Below are 18,408 nucleotides of genomic sequence, written 5' to 3'. Positions count from 1 at the left end.
TCCAAATTAATAGTAAAATTCTGAAAGTTTACCATATATAAGTGGGCTATAATTAGCAGTTACGCAGGTACCCCCTCTTCTATTAATCTGCGCTAGCGGTTTTTAGCGCAGAGAGCCACGCTGAATAGCCCACACTGCTCCCGATGCTCATAGGAACTCTATGAGTGTCGGGAGCAGCAAGGGCCATTCAGCGCGGCTCACCATGTTAAAAACTGCTAGCAGTTTCGTTGAAGATGGGGTTAGTATTCTCTAACTTATGTATGCAACTGCAAGACCCACCCCTGATCTGCCCATGTGCACGTTTTCATTGAAGTTGTTTACTAAAACATTGACAGCAGGTGCCAGGTTTATAGGACAGTGCCTAAATGCAGTTGCACACTAACTACAAATTAGTGCTAATTAGATTCAATTAAAGCCTCTTAAGAACTTAAGGTCAATCGGTGCACTGCCACTATTCTGTAATTAGCGTACTGAAATTTGCACAGTACTTAGAAGTTTGGGCATAAAATTTTATATACCGTATTTTCACGTAGATAACGCGCACCCGTGTAAAACGCGCACACGGGTATAGCGCGCGGAAAACACACATTTATGTACAGAAATTTTTATATACCGCGCACACCCGTATACTGCGCATGCTGCCCGACTCTCCTTTCGCCCGCTCCGACTCTCCTCTGGCCACACCGACTCTCTTTTCACCCACCCTGACTCTCCTCTCCCCCTTGAAGTCCTGACCCCACCCTGAAAGCCTGATGCCCCCCCGACGTCCAATTCACCCCCCCCCCCCGCAGGACCGCTCGCACCCCCACCCCGAAGGACTGCTCGCACGCACTCCCACCCGCACCCCCACCCTGAAAGACCGCTCGCACCCCCACAGCCTCTCGACCCCCCCCCCATCATGTAGAAGCTCCTATCGGTGTCCTGCTGCTTTCTCTTGGCGGTTCCAGCCCTTCCGTGAGCCCTGCGCCTGCGCTGCTTCCTCTTCCAGCGGTTTGCCCTTTCTCTAACGTCAAGCCCTCTTGCCCCGCCGACTGCCCGACTCCCCGACATGATCGGGGCAAGAGGGAGCTCAAGCCCTCTTGTCCCCCCGACACGATCGGGGCAAAAGGGAGCCCAAGCCCTCTTGACCCGCCGACTCCCCAACTCCCCAACAATATCGGGCCAGGAGGGAGCCCAAACCCTCCTGTCCACGGTGACCCCCTACCCCCACCCCGCACTACATTACGGGCAGGAGGGATCCCAGGCCCTCCTGCCCTCGACGCAAACCCCCCACCCCCAACGACCGCCCCCCCCAAGAACCTCCGACCGCCCCCCCAGCTGACCCGCGACCCCCCTGGCCGACCCCCACGACACCCCCACCCCCCTCCCCCGTACCTTTGTGTAGTTGGCCGGACAGACGGGAGCCAAACCTGCCTGTCCGGCAGGCAGACAATGACGGAATGAGGCCGGATTGGCCCATCCGTCCCAAAGCTCCGCCTACTGGTGGGGCCTAAGGCGCCTGGGCCAATCAGAATAGGCCCGGGAGCCTTAGGTCCCTCCTGGGGGCGCAGGGCTCACAGAAGGACCGGGACCGCCAAGAGGAAGCAGCAGGACACCGGTAGGAGCTTCTACATGATGGGGGGGGGTCGGGAGGCTATGGGGGTGCGAGCGGTCCTTCAGGGTGGGGGTGCAGGTGGGAGTGCGTACGAGCGGTCCTTCGGGGTGGGGGTGCGAGCGGTCCTGCGGGGGGGGGGTGAATGGGACGTCGGGGGGGAACTATGTAAAAAAATTTTGTACAACGCGCTCACGCGTATAACGTGCAAGGGTATGCGTGGTTTGTAAAAACCATGTATAACACGCGCATTATATGCGAGAAAATACGGTATATATAATTTTATGCCCAAACTTCTAAGTATTGTGAAAATTTCAGTATATATATATATTTCAGTGTGTGTATATATATACTGAATTATATACAGTATATATATAATTCAGTATATATATATAATTTTATGCCCAAACTTCTAAGTGCAAATTTCTGTACACAAGTTACAGAATAGTGGCAGTGCACTGATTGACTATATATATATATATATAATTCCCCCCTTTTACAAAACCGTGAGAGAGTTTTTTAGCGCAGGCCAGTGCACTGAATGCTTTGCGCTGCTCCCAACACTCATAGGAATTCTGAGTGTTGAGAGCGTTCAGCGCACTGGCCTGTGCTAAAAACTGCTATAGAGGTTTTGTAAAAGGGCGGGGGGGGGGGGGGGGCGGTTATTAGATATTTATATACCTCCTATCAAGGTTATCTAACTGGTTTACAATCAGGTACTCAAGCATTTTTCCCTTTCTGTCCCAGTGGGCTCACAATCTATCTAACATACCTGGGACAATGGAGAATTAGTGATTTGTCCAGGGTCACAAGGAGCAGTGTGGGGCTTGAACCCATAGCCTCAGGGTGCTGAGGCTGTAGCTCTAATGACGAGGCTTCTCCTTCCTCCCAGGGGTATTTGTACTAGTTGGTGTGCACAATAAGGAAAGTGAACACTCTCTCATTACTGTGCACAGCAAGCCTAGTGATTTCCCAATAGGGTATGTACTGTTTCTCAATACTATACTTTGAACTCTATTCAAAAGAGTACGAACTAATAAAAATATTGCTTCCAAAATGAAAAGCATTTTTTTTAAAACTCAAACAAAATGAACATTCTCTTAATGAAAGTGTTTAGACTGCACACCCCTAGAGAGACTAAGGGCTCCTTTTACTAAGGTGCGCTAGCGTTTTTAGCGCACGCAGGATATTACCGCGTGCTACACTGCGTGCTACGCAGCTAGAACCAATGCCAGCTCAATGCTGGCGTTAAGGTCTAGCGCGCACAGCAATTCCAGCGCGCTATTCCGCCCATTAATGCCCTAACATACCTTAGTAAAAGGAACTCTAAGATACTCGGTGTTGTATTTCCATGGCAGCACACTATTGTTATCTCCCTAATTTGCCATGTGGTCTCTAAGACTAAAGTAGAGGTTCTCAACCCAGTCCTCAGAACACATCTAGCCATTGTGGATAGATTTTCATGCTATCCACAATGAATATGCATGAGGTAAATTTGCATGCACTACTTCCCTTGTATGCAAATCTATCTCATCCATATTCATTGTGGGCATCCTGAAAACTTGACTGCCTCGGTGTGTCCCGAGAACTTCATTGAGAACCAGTGGATTAAAGGATTCACCTCTGAGATTAGTCCTCAGGAAACTTGACTGCCTCGGTGTGTCCCGAGAACTGCATTGAGAACCAGTGGTCTAAAGCAGTGTTTTTTAACCTTTTTACACCTATGGACCGGCAGAAATAAAATAATTATTCTGTGGACCGGCATCGATCTGTGGACCGGCGGTTGAAGAACACTGGGCTAAGTCGTGGGTCAGACCCCGCCCATCTCTACCCAATCTCCACCCTAGACCCCGCCCCCATAATAGTACTAATTGCACCTTGCGTGTCCCGTGCCTCATCTGGAAGCCTTCCCTCTGATGTTGCAACGTCAGAGAGAAGGCTTCCGGTTCAGGCGCAGGATGCCCGTAGGAGCCGATGCCCATGGCTTTTTGCAGAGAAGAGGGAGCTGGCTCGAAGATAATGCCGCATCGATCACACCGTGGACCGGCGGTTGAAGAACACTGTTTTGGGCCTGATGCACGTGCTGGCCCTGTGGACCGGCAGGAAATTTCTGTGGACCGGCACTGGTCCATGGACTGATGGTAGAAGAACACTGGTCTAAAGGATTCACCTCTGAGATTAGTCCTCAGGAATAAAAGCTTGAAGTGCAGGTTGATTTTCACTATGGTGTCTAATTGGATCCTAACCTGGCACTTATTTCATCAACTCTTTTTTATTCCATTGAGTAAACAATATCATAAGACCATTAAACAAACTAACTTTACTCTACTATCTATTCTAGTAGGTGGTGGAATAGCCTCAGATTTAGGGCTCCTTTTACTAAGGTGCGTTAGCGTTTTTAGCGCACACAGGAAATTACCGCGTGCTACGCTTCTAGAACTAATGCCAGCTCAATGCTGGCATTAAGGTCTAGTGCGCGGGGCAATGTAGCACGTACTATTCCGCGCGTTAAAGCCCAAGCGCACCTTAGGGCTCCTTTTATCAAGGCGCGCTACAGGGGTTAGTGCGTCGGACATTTCATCACTTACTAACCCCAGCGGCAGCCTAAAATCCTAACGCCTCGTCAATGGAGGTGTTAGGTACTAGCGCGGCAGCCAGTTTAACGCGCGGTATTCCGTGCGTTAAACCACTACCGCGCCTTTGTAAAAGGACCCCTTAGTAAAAGGAGCCTTTAGAGCGTATCCACCATAAGGTGTTAATATCCAACTGTTTTGGATGCTCTTGTATGGAATCACCGGCTTCCAACCACCAGCCTCCCTTATTATTTGTACTATATTTTTATATTTTTATCTTCTTTTTTCAATTAATTATATCTTCTTACTACTTTTAAAACAATAAATATTTTAAATATTCTAAATCTTTCAATCTTTCTTCCTTTTTTCTTTAGAGGCATATACACATGTGCATAATGCATAGAGTGAAATTCATCTTCATACTTTCTTCCAAACAACTATTTCACTGGTGTACTGTTCAACTTATTGAACAGAATGCACTTCTGGATCCTAAGCGCTAAGACCCATTAGATTCACTTTCAGATCTTATAATATCGGATCCGGAAAATACTTGCTGTAAAAATCGCGCTTCTAAATTTCAAGCGCTCGCACTATTTCAAGTTTTCAGTACTTATCTTGAGTTAATCAGTTTTGGAAATGTGACATTTCCAGCCTCTTCCAATCTCAGATTTGACCGTGTTACTCCTCTTCTCTGTAAAGCATATTGGCTACCCATCACTTATCGCCTCACCTATAAAATACTCCTCCTCACCTTTAAAACAAAAAACTCTAACCAACCAGCATTCATTGACAAACTACTGATCCCATACTCATCATCCAGGGCCTTCTGATCTAACAACCGAAACCTATTTTCCATACCATCAATACGCGAACTGTTCTATGATATCACTCGCAAATCCATTTTTTCAGTTACCATCCCCTCTCTGTGGAATGCCCTTCCTTTAGATCTTCAATTATTGAACTCTCTTGATAAATTTAAAGCTAAACTTAAAACGTTTCTCTTTAAAAACGCCTATATTCTTTAGTACCAGCTCTCGCTTCTAAAATCCTTAATTCTCGTGAAGCCCTGAAACACCAAAACGCTACTCTTGAAGTGATCCCTACCCTAATGTATCACCATTCTCCATTTACCTACCCTTTTTTTTTTTTTTTAATTAATTTTACTTCGATGTATTTAAAAACTTCCCGTCCCCCATTTCCCTTTTGTTCCATGTACGTCAATGTGAACTTGTCTAGTATTTTTAATATTTGATAAGATATTGCTTTTAATTTACTTTTTTTTATTTCTTTTTAAATCTCATTATATTTTACACCATTTAGAGTTTTAGACACTTGTTTTGATAGACGGAAGATCAAAAATAAAGAAACTTGAAACCTAAACTTGATCACGCTGTTTCACAGTTGGTGCATAGTGCACCAACACGTTTCATAGTTCAACCAATTTTTTGAAACCACTGGTTCAGGGTTTTTCTCTTTGAACGGATATCTTTCTCCAATACAGGCTGAAAGTCCTTTCTGTACTGTCAGCCTGTATAGGACCACTCTTGGCATTTACCTTTATAAGCCAATCAGTATTTTGGACTGCTTTTGGTATTGACCTTAGCTTTTATTATATATATGTGTGGTTTTTGCCAAATGATTTTAAATGTTTTTAATATGATTTATAATTTTAAAACATTGCATTTTTTCTTCTGTTACATCTGGAAACTACCATTCCACTCTTTGTTGTTTTGCTCTTCAGCATTTTCAGTTTTAGTGGAACAAAGGTTTTCTTTCTTGTTGCTGTTTGTGTGGTCTTTTGGAGCTAATTGGCATGCTGCATCACACAAATTTGCTATTCAAATATGAGGTATTCTTTGTGTATGAATATCAACTTATGTTTAAAGTCTGTATTGTGACAGGGACCTAGTTAAGCTCTGTAGGAAGCAGGTGTCTGCCCCTGCAAGGCCCACACCTTCCCTACCCCCCTTCAAATCCCTCTGAGAGGCAGTATACTGAAACCAGCTTTCCTGACTGCTGGAACTGAGCAAAGAGCGCAGTCCCTGCCACAGAGAGAATTAACAGCTAGAGTGGAACTGCATGATCCGCTGAGAATGGAAAACATCCTCAATTCTCTTGGGAGGAAGATCCATACATGTTACGCTCCAGAGTTTCTGATTGCTTCCAAGTACCATCTGGGAGATAACTGATGTCTCTCATAACAGAGCTTTCTTAGAGGGAGGGGAGAATAGACTGGGAGTGCTCAACATAACCTGTTTCTGAGCCTGCTAAAATTCTGGTGATATGGATCTTGCTGATGATATGGAACTGGCTACATCTTACTGGGGCAGATCCCTAAGCTGATCTTTGAGCAAGGAGGAAGGGATTCATAGGGAGGAGGGGAGTGTGATTAATAAGCCAATGGAGCCAGCTGAATGCAGCCAATGAGGCAGGCTGCTATATTGTGGAGATTAGAGAGTTAAGGGCATAAGAGTTGCCATATTGGAACAGACTAAAAGTCCTTCAAGCCCAATATCCTATTTCCAACAGTGGCCAACCCAAATCACAAGTTCCTGGCAAAATCCCAAGGAGAAAAACAGATTTGATGCTGCTTATCCTAGGAATAAGCAGTGGATTTCCCCAAACCATCTTAATAATGGCTTATGGATTTCTCTTTTAGGAAATTATCCCAAACCTTTTTTTAAACCCTGCTAAGCTAATTGCTTTCATTATATTCTCTGGCAACAAATTCCAGAATTTAATTATACATTGTAGCCTATCTTTCCTTCCCTTGCATCCCTCAGCCCATGCAGCCTTTCTTTCCCTCGCTTGCCAACCTCCCCAGCCTATGCAGCTTCTGTTTCTCTCTGTTGTCACTCCCCGGCCTGTTCAGCCTCTCTTTCTCTCCCTTGCTAATGCCCCCAGCTTGTGTAGTCTCTCTCTTCCTCTTCAGGCCACCAGCAGCGGGTCCTGCATGCTGCTGGTGGCTGACCTAGAAGTCTTCCCTCTGATGCAAAATGCAAATGTGTCAGATGGAAGACTTCCGGGTCTGCTGCCAGCAGCATGCAAAACCCACTGCCGTTGGCCTGAAGAGGAAGAGAGAGACTGCACAAGCTGGGGGCGTTAGCAAGGGAGGGAAAGAGAGGCTGAACAGGCTGGGGGTGGTTGGCAAGAGCAGTCTTTGTCTGCTGGGTGGATGGGCTGAGCCCAAACTAGGCTGGTCATTCCTGTCTAGGCCTGCCCGCAGCTACGACCTTGATCTATCTATCTATATATATATATCACATGTCACATGTGGGCACACACACAATTTTTTTTTTCACTTCAAACAACACTTGTTAGTGCTCATGGCCCTGCAAAGAATTATCTCTGCATATCTTTGCAGAGCCGTAAGCATTAACGAGTGCCATTTGAAGTACGGTCCATAATTCCCTTAATAAAGACTGTACCGAGCCTTCCTGTGCCTATTAGCTGTGCTTTATAAAGATACTATAGCAAAATTTTAAAATAGCCCCTTTAAATGCTAGCCTATAAACTGTAAAAGAAACTTTCTGCTAAGAGAAAACTATCCCTTAAACTCCCTGTCTATTATTTAAATAAAATAAGATAAAGTCTGTGAACTTACTATTTAACTTTTTAGAGAATGACATGGGGACAAATTCATTCCCATCCCCACGAGATCTATCTCCATTCCCGTCCTGTCCCTGTGAGTTCTGTTCCTGTCACTGCCCCCTCCCTGCAAGCTCTGTCCTCATCTGCACAAATCTCAAACATCACTGTTATCAGGGCCGGATTTAGATGAAAAGAGGCCCTAGGCTATTCCACTTATGAGGCCCTTTCACCTCCCATTTTTAAGTTTGTAAATTACATGAGAGATAATAAAATACATCATTACTGTGATATATATCAATATGTTAAATGAAACATGTTGTTATTGGTACTAACCTTTATAAAAAATGACACAGATAATAAATAAAAAAAAGTTGAGAACACTTATTTGGACATTTATTCTCAGCACCATATATAGTACTTGTAACAATAACTAATCAAACATAACACACAACATTGCCCCTTCCTATGTCCATAGTGCCCCCAGTGCGTCCTTCCTCAACTCACCCCCCCTCCGATGCCCGCCTGCCTCCCATCCCCCTTCCATTGAACACCCCCCCCATGCCATCCTGCCTGCCTGCCTTCCATTAAACCCCCCACCCCCTCTTCGATGCCAGTCTGGGCTGCCCTGTCCTGACAGATCCACGTTTTGCCTCTCTCCCCGCGGGGCTGGGCTTTGCCCAGCTGTTTCCGGACTGAAGTCTTTCCCTCCCTGATCCTCCTCCCAGGGCGAGAAAAAGAAGGGAGAAGCCGAGTTGGTGCCCCGTTGCGGCCGGAGCCGGTTCCGATCCTGAAGCGTAGAATTTCTCCTTATTTTCGGTTCAGTATTTTAGTGTTCACTGTTTTTAGAATAGTGTAATTTTAATTTTGCTAACAATTTGAATGTAGGCCCCTCTTGATCTTGAGGCCCTAGGCTGAAGCCTAGTTAGCCTATAAGAAAATCCGGCCCTGACTTATGTCTGTTTATCATATGCAATGGTATATGATTTTGATTTTTACATTTATAAAAAGACTTTGTTGGATCTGTTGTTTAATCTTTCTACACAAATATTTATGTTGTGCTTCGTATTGTCTTATTTCTTTGGTGCAAATCATCTCAAGTACATTTGCAATATGATGGAAAAGAAAGAAAAACAACTTATCCCCCCCTTATACACTCCTACAGATACACTCTGCAAATTACTGGATATGGTTGACTGAAAGATAAAAGCAAAGATGCTATAATCTCTTTCCTTCCCTTCTTGACTTTTATAACCCCCCCCCCTTTTATTTTTTCAAAACCATGATAGCGTTTTTTTAGCTCTGAATGCTCTGTGAACTCTGTCTGCCACAGAATAGCACACATTTCTGTATTATGTTATCCAATTATCAACCGAGAAGGACTAGAGTTTGCACAATTTTCTAGTCACAATTTTCTTAAGTTCCATTCTTCACTTTTAGCTTTCAGAAACAAGCCTGGCAAAATCATGCACTTAACCATACATTCAAATCAGCAGTCATGACACACATTGACGATGCTTCAACAAACCACTTCCTCAACTGATTATACAGTTCGGTATGGGTCAGGAACTCATATTATACGAAGATATGAGAATGGTGAAATACAGGAGTTCATGATATCGTTAATTAGGACAATGCAAATAAATGTATTCTTTTAACCTTACTATTTATTTCCTTTTGTGTGCATAATTCAATGCGGAACATGCTGTGAATGTAAGCTAATCTTTCAAGTCCTCTTTCACCTGCATCTATTCCACTAACCTCCTTACTGTTGCTTTTCTAGCATTGTCTAGCTCAGAGGAAGGCAATTCCGGCCCTCGAGAGTCGGAGGCAGGTCAGGTTTTCAGGATATCCACAATGAATATGTATGAGATGGATTTGCCTTCTTGAGATGCAAATCTATCTCGTGCATCTAGCTGATATACAGTATGCAGTTTGAACAACATACCTACTCTGCTATGTTCAAAGACTCTCACATTCTGCTCTGATTCTCAAAGTGTAAATTAAGAATTAATCTAGACTTCCACCATTTGCTGCCCTCTTCCTGCCACAATTCTGTACGTTGTAGATGTTGCCATTCTTTGGATGTTATTACCTTCAATGTATACGATGGGGAAATACAAATACCAAGACTTCCCAAATGTGTCCTGGAGATCCCACAGCTAGAATCTTAAAAAAAAAATGAAATATGGATGATATAAATCTGTATGCACGGGAAATATTGTGTATGCAGATTTCTCATTTACTTTCATTGTTGCGATCCTAAACCCCTCAATGACTGTGAGGCCCCAGGACAGGTTTGGGATACTCTGACCTATGGAGAGGAGATTAAAGCTAAAACATCAAAAGGTACTTACAGCACACACAGGGCATATGCTCGAGAGATGGACTCACTGTCCCGCACCAGGAAACTACCATCCTTGCCAGCTTTGGAGAGCAGGTCCTCAGCTTTGGAACGGGTGATATTTCTGTGGTACCAGCAATGAACCATCATTGGAAGTATGGAATAGGGCCTGGATTGTGACTTGGTTGATAATGCACAGTCCCCGGTATCTGTGTGAGCCTGTAGACTCTCTGACACTCTTTTACTTAGTTTCCTGTTTTAAGCTGTGCAGAAAGGGAAAGGAAACTGCATTGCACAGAGAACTTCCTCATTGAAGACCCAGAGCAATACGCAGACCAATACCTCCCTCTTGCCTTCTCTCTCTATCGCTCCATTACCCTTCCATATAATGCCAAACAGGAAACCTCTGTCATCTCTGTAGATGCAAACAAAAAACAGTCCTTGCTATCTGTTCTCTATTCTATATGTGATTAGCAATAAAAGAAATAGATTATGTGTCAAAATTTCCCTAGGGGAAAAAAGTAAAGCAACAAAGATCTATATCTAATTCTAAAGTAAAAAAAAAAAAGGGAAAGGGAAGAAGGCCTTGCAGCCTCTCTTTGGTTGGCATTCATTTAGCCTTTGTGTGGATCTCTCGGATTGGATGGGCGAGGGACATCCCGGAGGCCAGTGCACTAACAATAGAGTAGTGTTCATGGCCAAAAATGCACTACAGTTCTCCTCAACTTCTTTCATACAGTACAGAAACAGGGGCTCCAGAGAGTGAACTAAAATCATTTAATAATTAGGCACAGTAAATTCAAGTCAAAATGTGACTGGAAGACCATTCTTAATTACATTAAAACTCCCTTTTAATGGGCTCTCCAGACAGGTACATACATATGGAAAACAATAAGACAAATGGTCTATAAAAATATAGAGACTAGGTTTTACTAAGCCACGGTAAAGGTTTCTACCATGGCCTGGTGTGCTAAAAGCTCAGACACTCATAGAATTCCTATAAGCATCAGAGCAGTGTTGGAGCATTTAGCGCTCCAGGCCGTGGTAGAAACCTCTACCATGGCTTAGTAAAAGGAGCCCAGAATGAGGTAGTTACTGAAAAATCAATAGTTTCAATGGATTGGTTTTTAAAGTTGAAAATGATACTTTGAGGTTAGCATCCATAATCGATATTGCTTGCCATAAAGCTTCTAAATCAATCTTTGCCGGCTTCTCCAAAACCCCAAATTGAATGATAGTTCCACCTGAAGCCCCTCTCACCTCTGTTCCAGTGTAGGGTAGTTGTGGTAATTTTCCTACCGCTCCTTCTCCAGCAGGATTTAGAGATTCAGCATTTCCACTCTGGGCTCTGCTGCTTCAGTCTCTCCTACGACCGGGTTGCTTCCAGGTTGGGGTGGGACCAGCCGCTGATTCAGGCTTAACGACGTTCGGTCAGACTGCACGCTGGGTTCCCCCGCAGACATCAGGCTCTCCTCGAAGCAGATAATGCTGGCTCAACTGATAGGGGAAAAATTCCCGAGAGAGTCATCTGGAAGGAGACCACCACTACCGGAGGGATAGGGTGCAGGACTCCCTTCCTCTTTCCCATAGCTACTTGCGGGAAAGACTGCCTCAGTGATGGGAGAGTCGGCTCAATGGACGAAGGAAGTTATCATGCCGCTGTATCGTGCAATGGTACGGCCGCATCTGGAGTACTGTGTCCAGTACTGGTCGCCGTACCTCAAGAAAGACATGGCGGTACTTGAGGGAGTACAAAGAAGAGCAACCAAACTGATAAAGAGAATGGAAAATCTCCCATATACCGACAGATTGAAGCAGTTGAGACTTTTCTCCCTGGAGAAGCGAAGACTTAGAGGAGACATGATAGAAACCTTCAAGATCCTGAAGGGCATAGAAAAAGTAGACAGGGACAGATTTTTCAAATTAAGGGGCACCACAAGCACAAGGGGGCATTGGGGGAAATTGAAAGGGGACAGGTTTAGAACAAACGCTAGGAAGTACTTTTTCACTCAGAGGGTGGTAGATACATGGAACGCGCTTCCAGAGGCTGTTGTAGACAAGAAAACACTAAATGGTTTCAAAGAAGGTTTGGATAGATTCCTAGAAGAAAAAGGGATTGGGGGGTATAGATAGGTATAGACCATTGCTCAGGCAATGGGCCTGATGGGCCGCCGCGGGAGCGGACCGCTGAGCAGGATGGACCTATGGTCTTCCTCAGCGGAGGCAACTTCTTATGTTCTTATGTTCTTATGTTCTCCCTCTCAGGCATCTGCACCCGACACCATCTTGAAATCTCTCGCCATCTATTCCACACTTTTCTTGACAGTTTTCATTTCAACGTTTTGATAGGTTTTTCAGTGGCGTTTTTGTATAAATGATTTTAAGCGATTATTGTTGCAGCATCAGTTCACTATTGTCTGTGCTCTTTGACATTCATATGGCTGATTAGTTAATTGCTTTAGACCACTGATGAAGGATATCCTACTAGCTGAAATATGGACTGTGTAGATCTTCTATCAGTGTCCATTTGATCTTCTATTGCACCAAAGTTAAAAAGGTATGGGGGAAAGGGGGAGGAGTGGGAAGGGGGGCGGAGAGCAGAAGGGGTACCAATGCCTTGAGGAAGACTGTGCCTGGCGAGGACCCCCCCCCCCCCCGATTCCCTCTTACTCCACTCTAACCTCAAATCCCATCCTAATCCCACTGTACCTACATATAAGTGTCAACTGCAGGCATAAGGTCATTGGTCCAGGGTCATAAACGCATCATCTGATGCACAAGGAGAGGCCTAAGGTACTGATTGGCTGAGGCGCCTCAGGCTCCTTCCTTAGGAGAGAACAGGGCACCTCAGCCAATCAGGGACTTCCTTAGGGAGGAGTCTAGGGAAGTCTCTGGCCAAAACAATGCTCTAGGCCTCTCCCCGTGAATCAGATGATGCGCCAGGGCAGGGTCTAAGGCCCTATTGGGGTGGTGGCTGGCTGGAGAACAGGAGGAGGAGGACTTTCCTTTTCCTCCCGAAGATCTTCAGCAGCGTAGGAGCAGGAGGAGGGTCCGGGCACCCCTCCTACTCCCAAAGATGGGAGCCTGCCTCAAGGAGCAGGAGGGTCTGGGCACCCCTCCTGCTCCCAAAGATGGGAGCCTGCCTCAAGGAGTAGGAGGGACTGGGCACCCCTCCTGCTCCCAACAATTGAAAAGGTACTGGGGTGGGTGGGCTGGGCCCGACCACCTGGGCCGACCAGGGGTGGGCCAGGGGGTTGGAAGCCTAGGAGCAGGGGGGACTGAGCACCCCTCCTGCTTCCAACTTTAGGGTCGGGTTGGGCGTTCTGTGTCGGTTGGGGGTGTGCCGGTCGGGGGGGGTTAGTCGGCCTATGGAGCAGGAGGGACTGGGCACCCCTCCTGCTTCCAACATTTTTAAAGGTATGGGAGGGGGTCTGGCCGGCCTGCCCTGACCATGGGTGGAGTGCAGTGGCTCTCCTGCTCCCCCCTTCCAGGCAATCTTGCCGCCCAGACTCTCCTGCTCTCTGCCGCCTTCTGTGCAGTGCGAGCCCACAGGTTTAAAGCGGGGCTGCACTGCGGCGTGCAGCATCGCCTTAAACCTGCGGGCTCACACTGCAGGGAAGGTGGCAGAGAGTAGGAGCTCAGGGCAGAAAGCAGGGCTGGAAGATCGGGGTGAACAGGCAGGAGACACGGGCAGAGCAGAGTTTCTATGGAGCTGGAGAGTCGAAAAGACGTTTTCTACTGGTCTCCAGCAGTCACTTCTTGGGTTGAGTGGCCAGCCCAGTCGGATCCAAAATTTTGGGTAGTACATAAGAACATAAGAAATGCCTTCACCGGATCAGACCGAGGTCCATCAAGTCCGGCGATCCACACACGCGGAGGCCCATTTAGGTACTCCCTTTTGGAGACCTGAAAATACCGTATCCCTTAATATGATTTGCAAGAAGGTGTGCATCCAACTTGTGCTTGAAACCCAGAACAGTAATCTCCGCTACAACGTCCTTTGGAAGAGAATTCCAAGCGCCCATCACTCATTGTGTGAAACAAAATTTCCTAACATTTATCCTGAACCTGCTGCCACTAAGTTTCAGGCTGTGTCCTCTTGTCCGTGTCACATCTGAAAGTGTTAGTAATGCTGCTTCTTAGTCTATATTATCAAATCCTTTTAATATTTTAAAAGTCTCAATCAAATCCCCTCTCAGTCTTCTCTTCTCGAGTGTAAACAGTCCCAGTTTCCTGAGGCGTTCTTCGTAGCTCAAATTCTCCATTCCTATGACTAGTTTCGTGGCTCGCCTCTACACTCTCTCCATCAGAGTTATGTCCTTCTTGAGGTAAGGAGACCAGTGTTGGACACAGTATTCTAAGTGCGGTCTGACCATTGATTTATAAAGTGGCATTATGACATCCTCCGATCTACTCATGATCCCCTTCTTAATTATACCCAACATCCTGTTTGCCCTCTTCGCCGCCGCCGCACATTGCGCTAACGGCTTCAGGGTTCTGTCAATCAGTACCCCCAAATCCCTTTCTTGTTCGCATTTTGCTAATGTCACCCCCAACATTCTATACTCGTGTTCTTTGTTCTTCTTTCCTAGATGCATCACTTTGCATTTATTTATGTTAAAATTCATCTGCCACTTTGTTGCCCACATTTCCAGCTGTCTCAGATCCTTCTGGAGCTCATCGCAGTCCCTTTGAGAGCCAACCGCCCGACATAGTTTTGTATCATCGGTGAACTTTATTATATTGCTTGTTGTTTCTTCCTCCAGATCGTTTATAAAAATATTGAACAAAATAGGCCCCAAAACCGAGCCCTGGGGCACTCCGCTAGTCACTTCCACCCAGTCCGAGAATTTCCCATTTATGCTAACCCTCTGCATTCTGTTCTCCAGCCATTTACCGATCCATCTGTGTACTTCTCCTCCTATTCCATGTTTTAGTAGTTTCATCATAAGCCTTGCATGAGGGACCTTGTCAAACGCTTTTTGGAAGTCCAAGTAAACTATGTCTACTGGCTCTCCATTATCCATATGTTTATTCACTTTCTCAAAGAATTGTAGTAAATTTGTCAAACAAGACTTCCCTTTCCTGAAGCCGTGCTGACTAGCCCTTATTAGGTTGTGATCCTCCAAGTGTTGTACAATGCTGTCTTTAATTAGTGTTTCAATTATCTTCCCAGGAACCGATGTGAGGCTAACAGGTCGGTAGTTTCCTGGATCACCTCTTGATCCTTTTTTGAAAATTGGGATGACATTTGCTGTATTAGCCCTTTACTAATTGACATGTTAGCTACGGATTGTAATAGTTCGCCAATTTCCACTTTAAGTTCCTTTAATACTCTCGGGTGAATTCCATCTGGTCCAGGGATTTGTCACTCTTTAGTTTGTCAATCTGAAAGTATATCATGTCCAACGTCACATTTACTGATGTGAGGCTTTCCTCTATCGTTCCAGTTAATATCTCCCCTGTGTCTGGCACTGATGAAATGTCCTCATTTGTGAAGACAGAGGCGAAGAATGAATTTAACCTATCGGCAACCTGTTTGTCCTCTTTAATTGCCCCCTTCCTTCCTTGGTCGTCGAGAGGGCCCACTGCCTCTCTTGCCGGTTTCTTTCCCTTTATATACCTAAAAAAAGGCTTGAAGTTTTTGGCTTCCTGCGCTATCTTTTCTTCGTAGACTTTTTTGGCATCTCTAACCACTTTATGACACTTTTTCTGGTCTAGTTTGTGACAGTTCCAGGCCTCTGTCGTTTTTTCCCGTTTCCATTTTTTAAACGAGTTCCTCTTCTCCCTCACTGCATTTTTCACTTCTTTGGATAACCAAGCTGGTTCACCTTTGATCTTTTTTCGCCTTCCTTTGGATATCTTCGGAATGTGTAGATTCTGTGCTTCTATGATGGTATTTTTCAGTAGAGACCATGCCTGTTCAACTGTTTGGTATTTTGCTTTACCCTTCTTAAGCCGTTTTCTTACCATGGTTCGCATACTGTCGTAATTCCCTTTTTTGAAGTTAAAGGTCGTGGCTTTAGTCTTGATTGGTTTCCCCTTTCCGATGCCAATGGTAAAATTGATCATATTGTGATCACTTGTCCCTAGCGGGGCCAAACCTCTACATCCGCTGTCCTTCCAGTAATACCATTTATGACCAAGTCCAGGATTGCATTGTCTCTTGTCGGTTCTCCTACCATTTGTTCAAGGAAGCAATCACCTATCATATCCAGGAATTTAATCTCCCTTCCGCAGTTTGACGTTCCCAATTTCCAGTTTATCCCTGGAAAGTTGAAGTCTCCCATGATTGATACATTTCCTGATTTACAATTACGACTAATTTCCTCCATCATTTCTTTATCTATTTCCTCAGTCTGACCCGGGGTCGATAATAGAGGCCGATTTGTATGTCTGCTTCTTTTTGTCCCGGAATCTTTATCCAGAGTGACTCTAGTTTACCATTTGCTTCTGTGTTTCCTTCTTTAACAGACTCTATTTCTTCTTGGACATACAGGGCAATACCTCTCCCTTTTTGCCCAATCCTATCTCTTCTGTATAGTTTATATCCTTGCAATGCTGTGTCCCATTCATTTTCTTCATTCCACCATGTTTCTGTTATTCCTATGATATCCAGTTGTTTTCTTCTTGCTAATTCTTCCATCTCTCCCATTTTGTTTCCTAAGCTTCTGGCATTCGTGTACATACATTTAAGTTCTGTTCGTGCCAATTTAATGGATTTAGTGGTCCTCACATCCTTTTTTGTATCCATTTGATCTTTTTCATTGCCTCTTGCAGTTCCATCATGTTCTTGCCCTAGTGAATTGGGTCGCTGTCCAATTTGCAAGCATTTCACCTCATTTGCATGCACGGTTTCGAAACGGATTGCAGTGGAGGTGAGTGAATCAGGCCGGATGGAAATTTGATAGTTAAGTGATCGCAAACCGATCGCTACACGATAAACCGATCGGTTTTCTTAGTGAATCTAGCCCTAAGTAAACTACTTCATGCACTAGTATTAGCCACTCCCACCCTAATGGTCTCCAACCCTATCCCAGCTGACAGATCCTGGACCACCTTTGAGCGCGTATAGGAATCCCTGGTCCTCAATCTCTGCCTCAAACTGAAATCCTGTAATTGCTCCTTGGACCCATTCCCCTCCTACCTATACGATAACATTCCCACTCAGGCTATTTCTTCTATCACCATTCTCATAAACTCCGCCCTTCAGTCGGGCCATTTCTCCCCAGAAATGGGTCATATCACCTTGACCCCACTACTGAAAAAATCTGACCTTGACCCTTCCATACCATCCAGCTATCGCCCAATTGCAAATATCCCTCTCCTAACCAAGATGCTAGAGTCCATAATTTCTTCCCAACTCTCATCATACTTAGAGAGATTCTCTATTCTTTTACCCTATCAATATGGCTTTCGTCCTAACTTCAGCACCGAATCCCTACTGTCTTCCCTGATTTCAAGGGTTCAACAACTTCACTCTCGAAACAAGTTCGCCATCCTCCTACAATTTGACCTTTCCGCTGCTTTTGACGTTGTTCACCAAGATATTCTTGTTTGCCAACTCTCTGAGATAGGTATCAACTCCACAGTCCTAGGTTGGTTCTCTAAATTCCTCCGCTCTCGTTCTTACATTGTTAACATGAATGGCACCTCATCCTCCCCCTGGAAACTGAATTGTGGAGTCCCGCAAGGCTCTCCACTATCCCCTATCCTTTTCAACATCTATATGTCCTCCCTAAAACTCCTCCACCTATCCCCCCTTGAAACAATTTACACTTATGCAGACAACATCCTTGTCCTCCTCGAGACCGATTCGAACCTCACCGATCTGTCTAAGAACATATCCTCTTGTATAATGAACCTACAATCCTGGGCCCACACTGTGCAAATGAAATTGAATGAGTCCAAAACAAGACTTCTTTGGCTTGGTCCAAAGCTAGATCACCTACCCACCTCCATCCCACTACCCTCTGGCTCCTCTCTGAAGCTTGAGTTCTCGAGCAAGGTTTTGGGCATCATCATTGATTCCACATTGTCCTTCAACGACCACCTCCAATCCTTGGTAAAAAAAAATGCTTTTTCAGCCTTCACATGCTGAGGAAAGTTAGATCCTGCTTCCATCAAAAACATTTTACTCTCCTTGTCCAATCCATCATCCTCTCCAGATTGGACTATTGCAAATCTATCTACTTAAGCCTAACTAAGAAAAACCTCCACAGACTCCAATGGATTCAGAATGCCGCGGCCAAGCTCATCTTCGCTAAAAGTAAATTTGACCATGTCTCCCCGCTCCTGGCCAAGCTCCACTG

General features: G+C 45.1%; 1 protein-coding gene across 1 annotated transcript in view; it reads right to left on the bottom strand.

Annotated features, from left to right (window-relative positions):
• The window catches only part of INPP5D (inositol polyphosphate-5-phosphatase D), a 377,227-nt gene extending 366,981 nt beyond the window's left edge, over positions 1 to 10,246 (bottom strand). The window contains exon 1 of the mRNA XM_033958845.1: positions 10,110 to 10,246. Coding sequence (XP_033814736.1) covers positions 10,110 to 10,246 — 137 coding nt within the window. The remainder of the gene's footprint in view (positions 1 to 10,109) is intronic.
• Positions 10,247 to 18,408: the final 8,162 nt, after the last annotated feature.

The sequence above is a fragment of the Geotrypetes seraphini genome, chromosome 9, assembly GCF_902459505.1.
Source record: "Geotrypetes seraphini chromosome 9, aGeoSer1.1, whole genome shotgun sequence".
NCBI classification, from domain to species: domain Eukaryota; kingdom Metazoa; phylum Chordata; class Amphibia; order Gymnophiona; family Dermophiidae; genus Geotrypetes; species Geotrypetes seraphini.
Note: the sequence above shows the minus strand (reverse complement) of the source record. Positions and strands in the feature narration are given on the sequence as shown.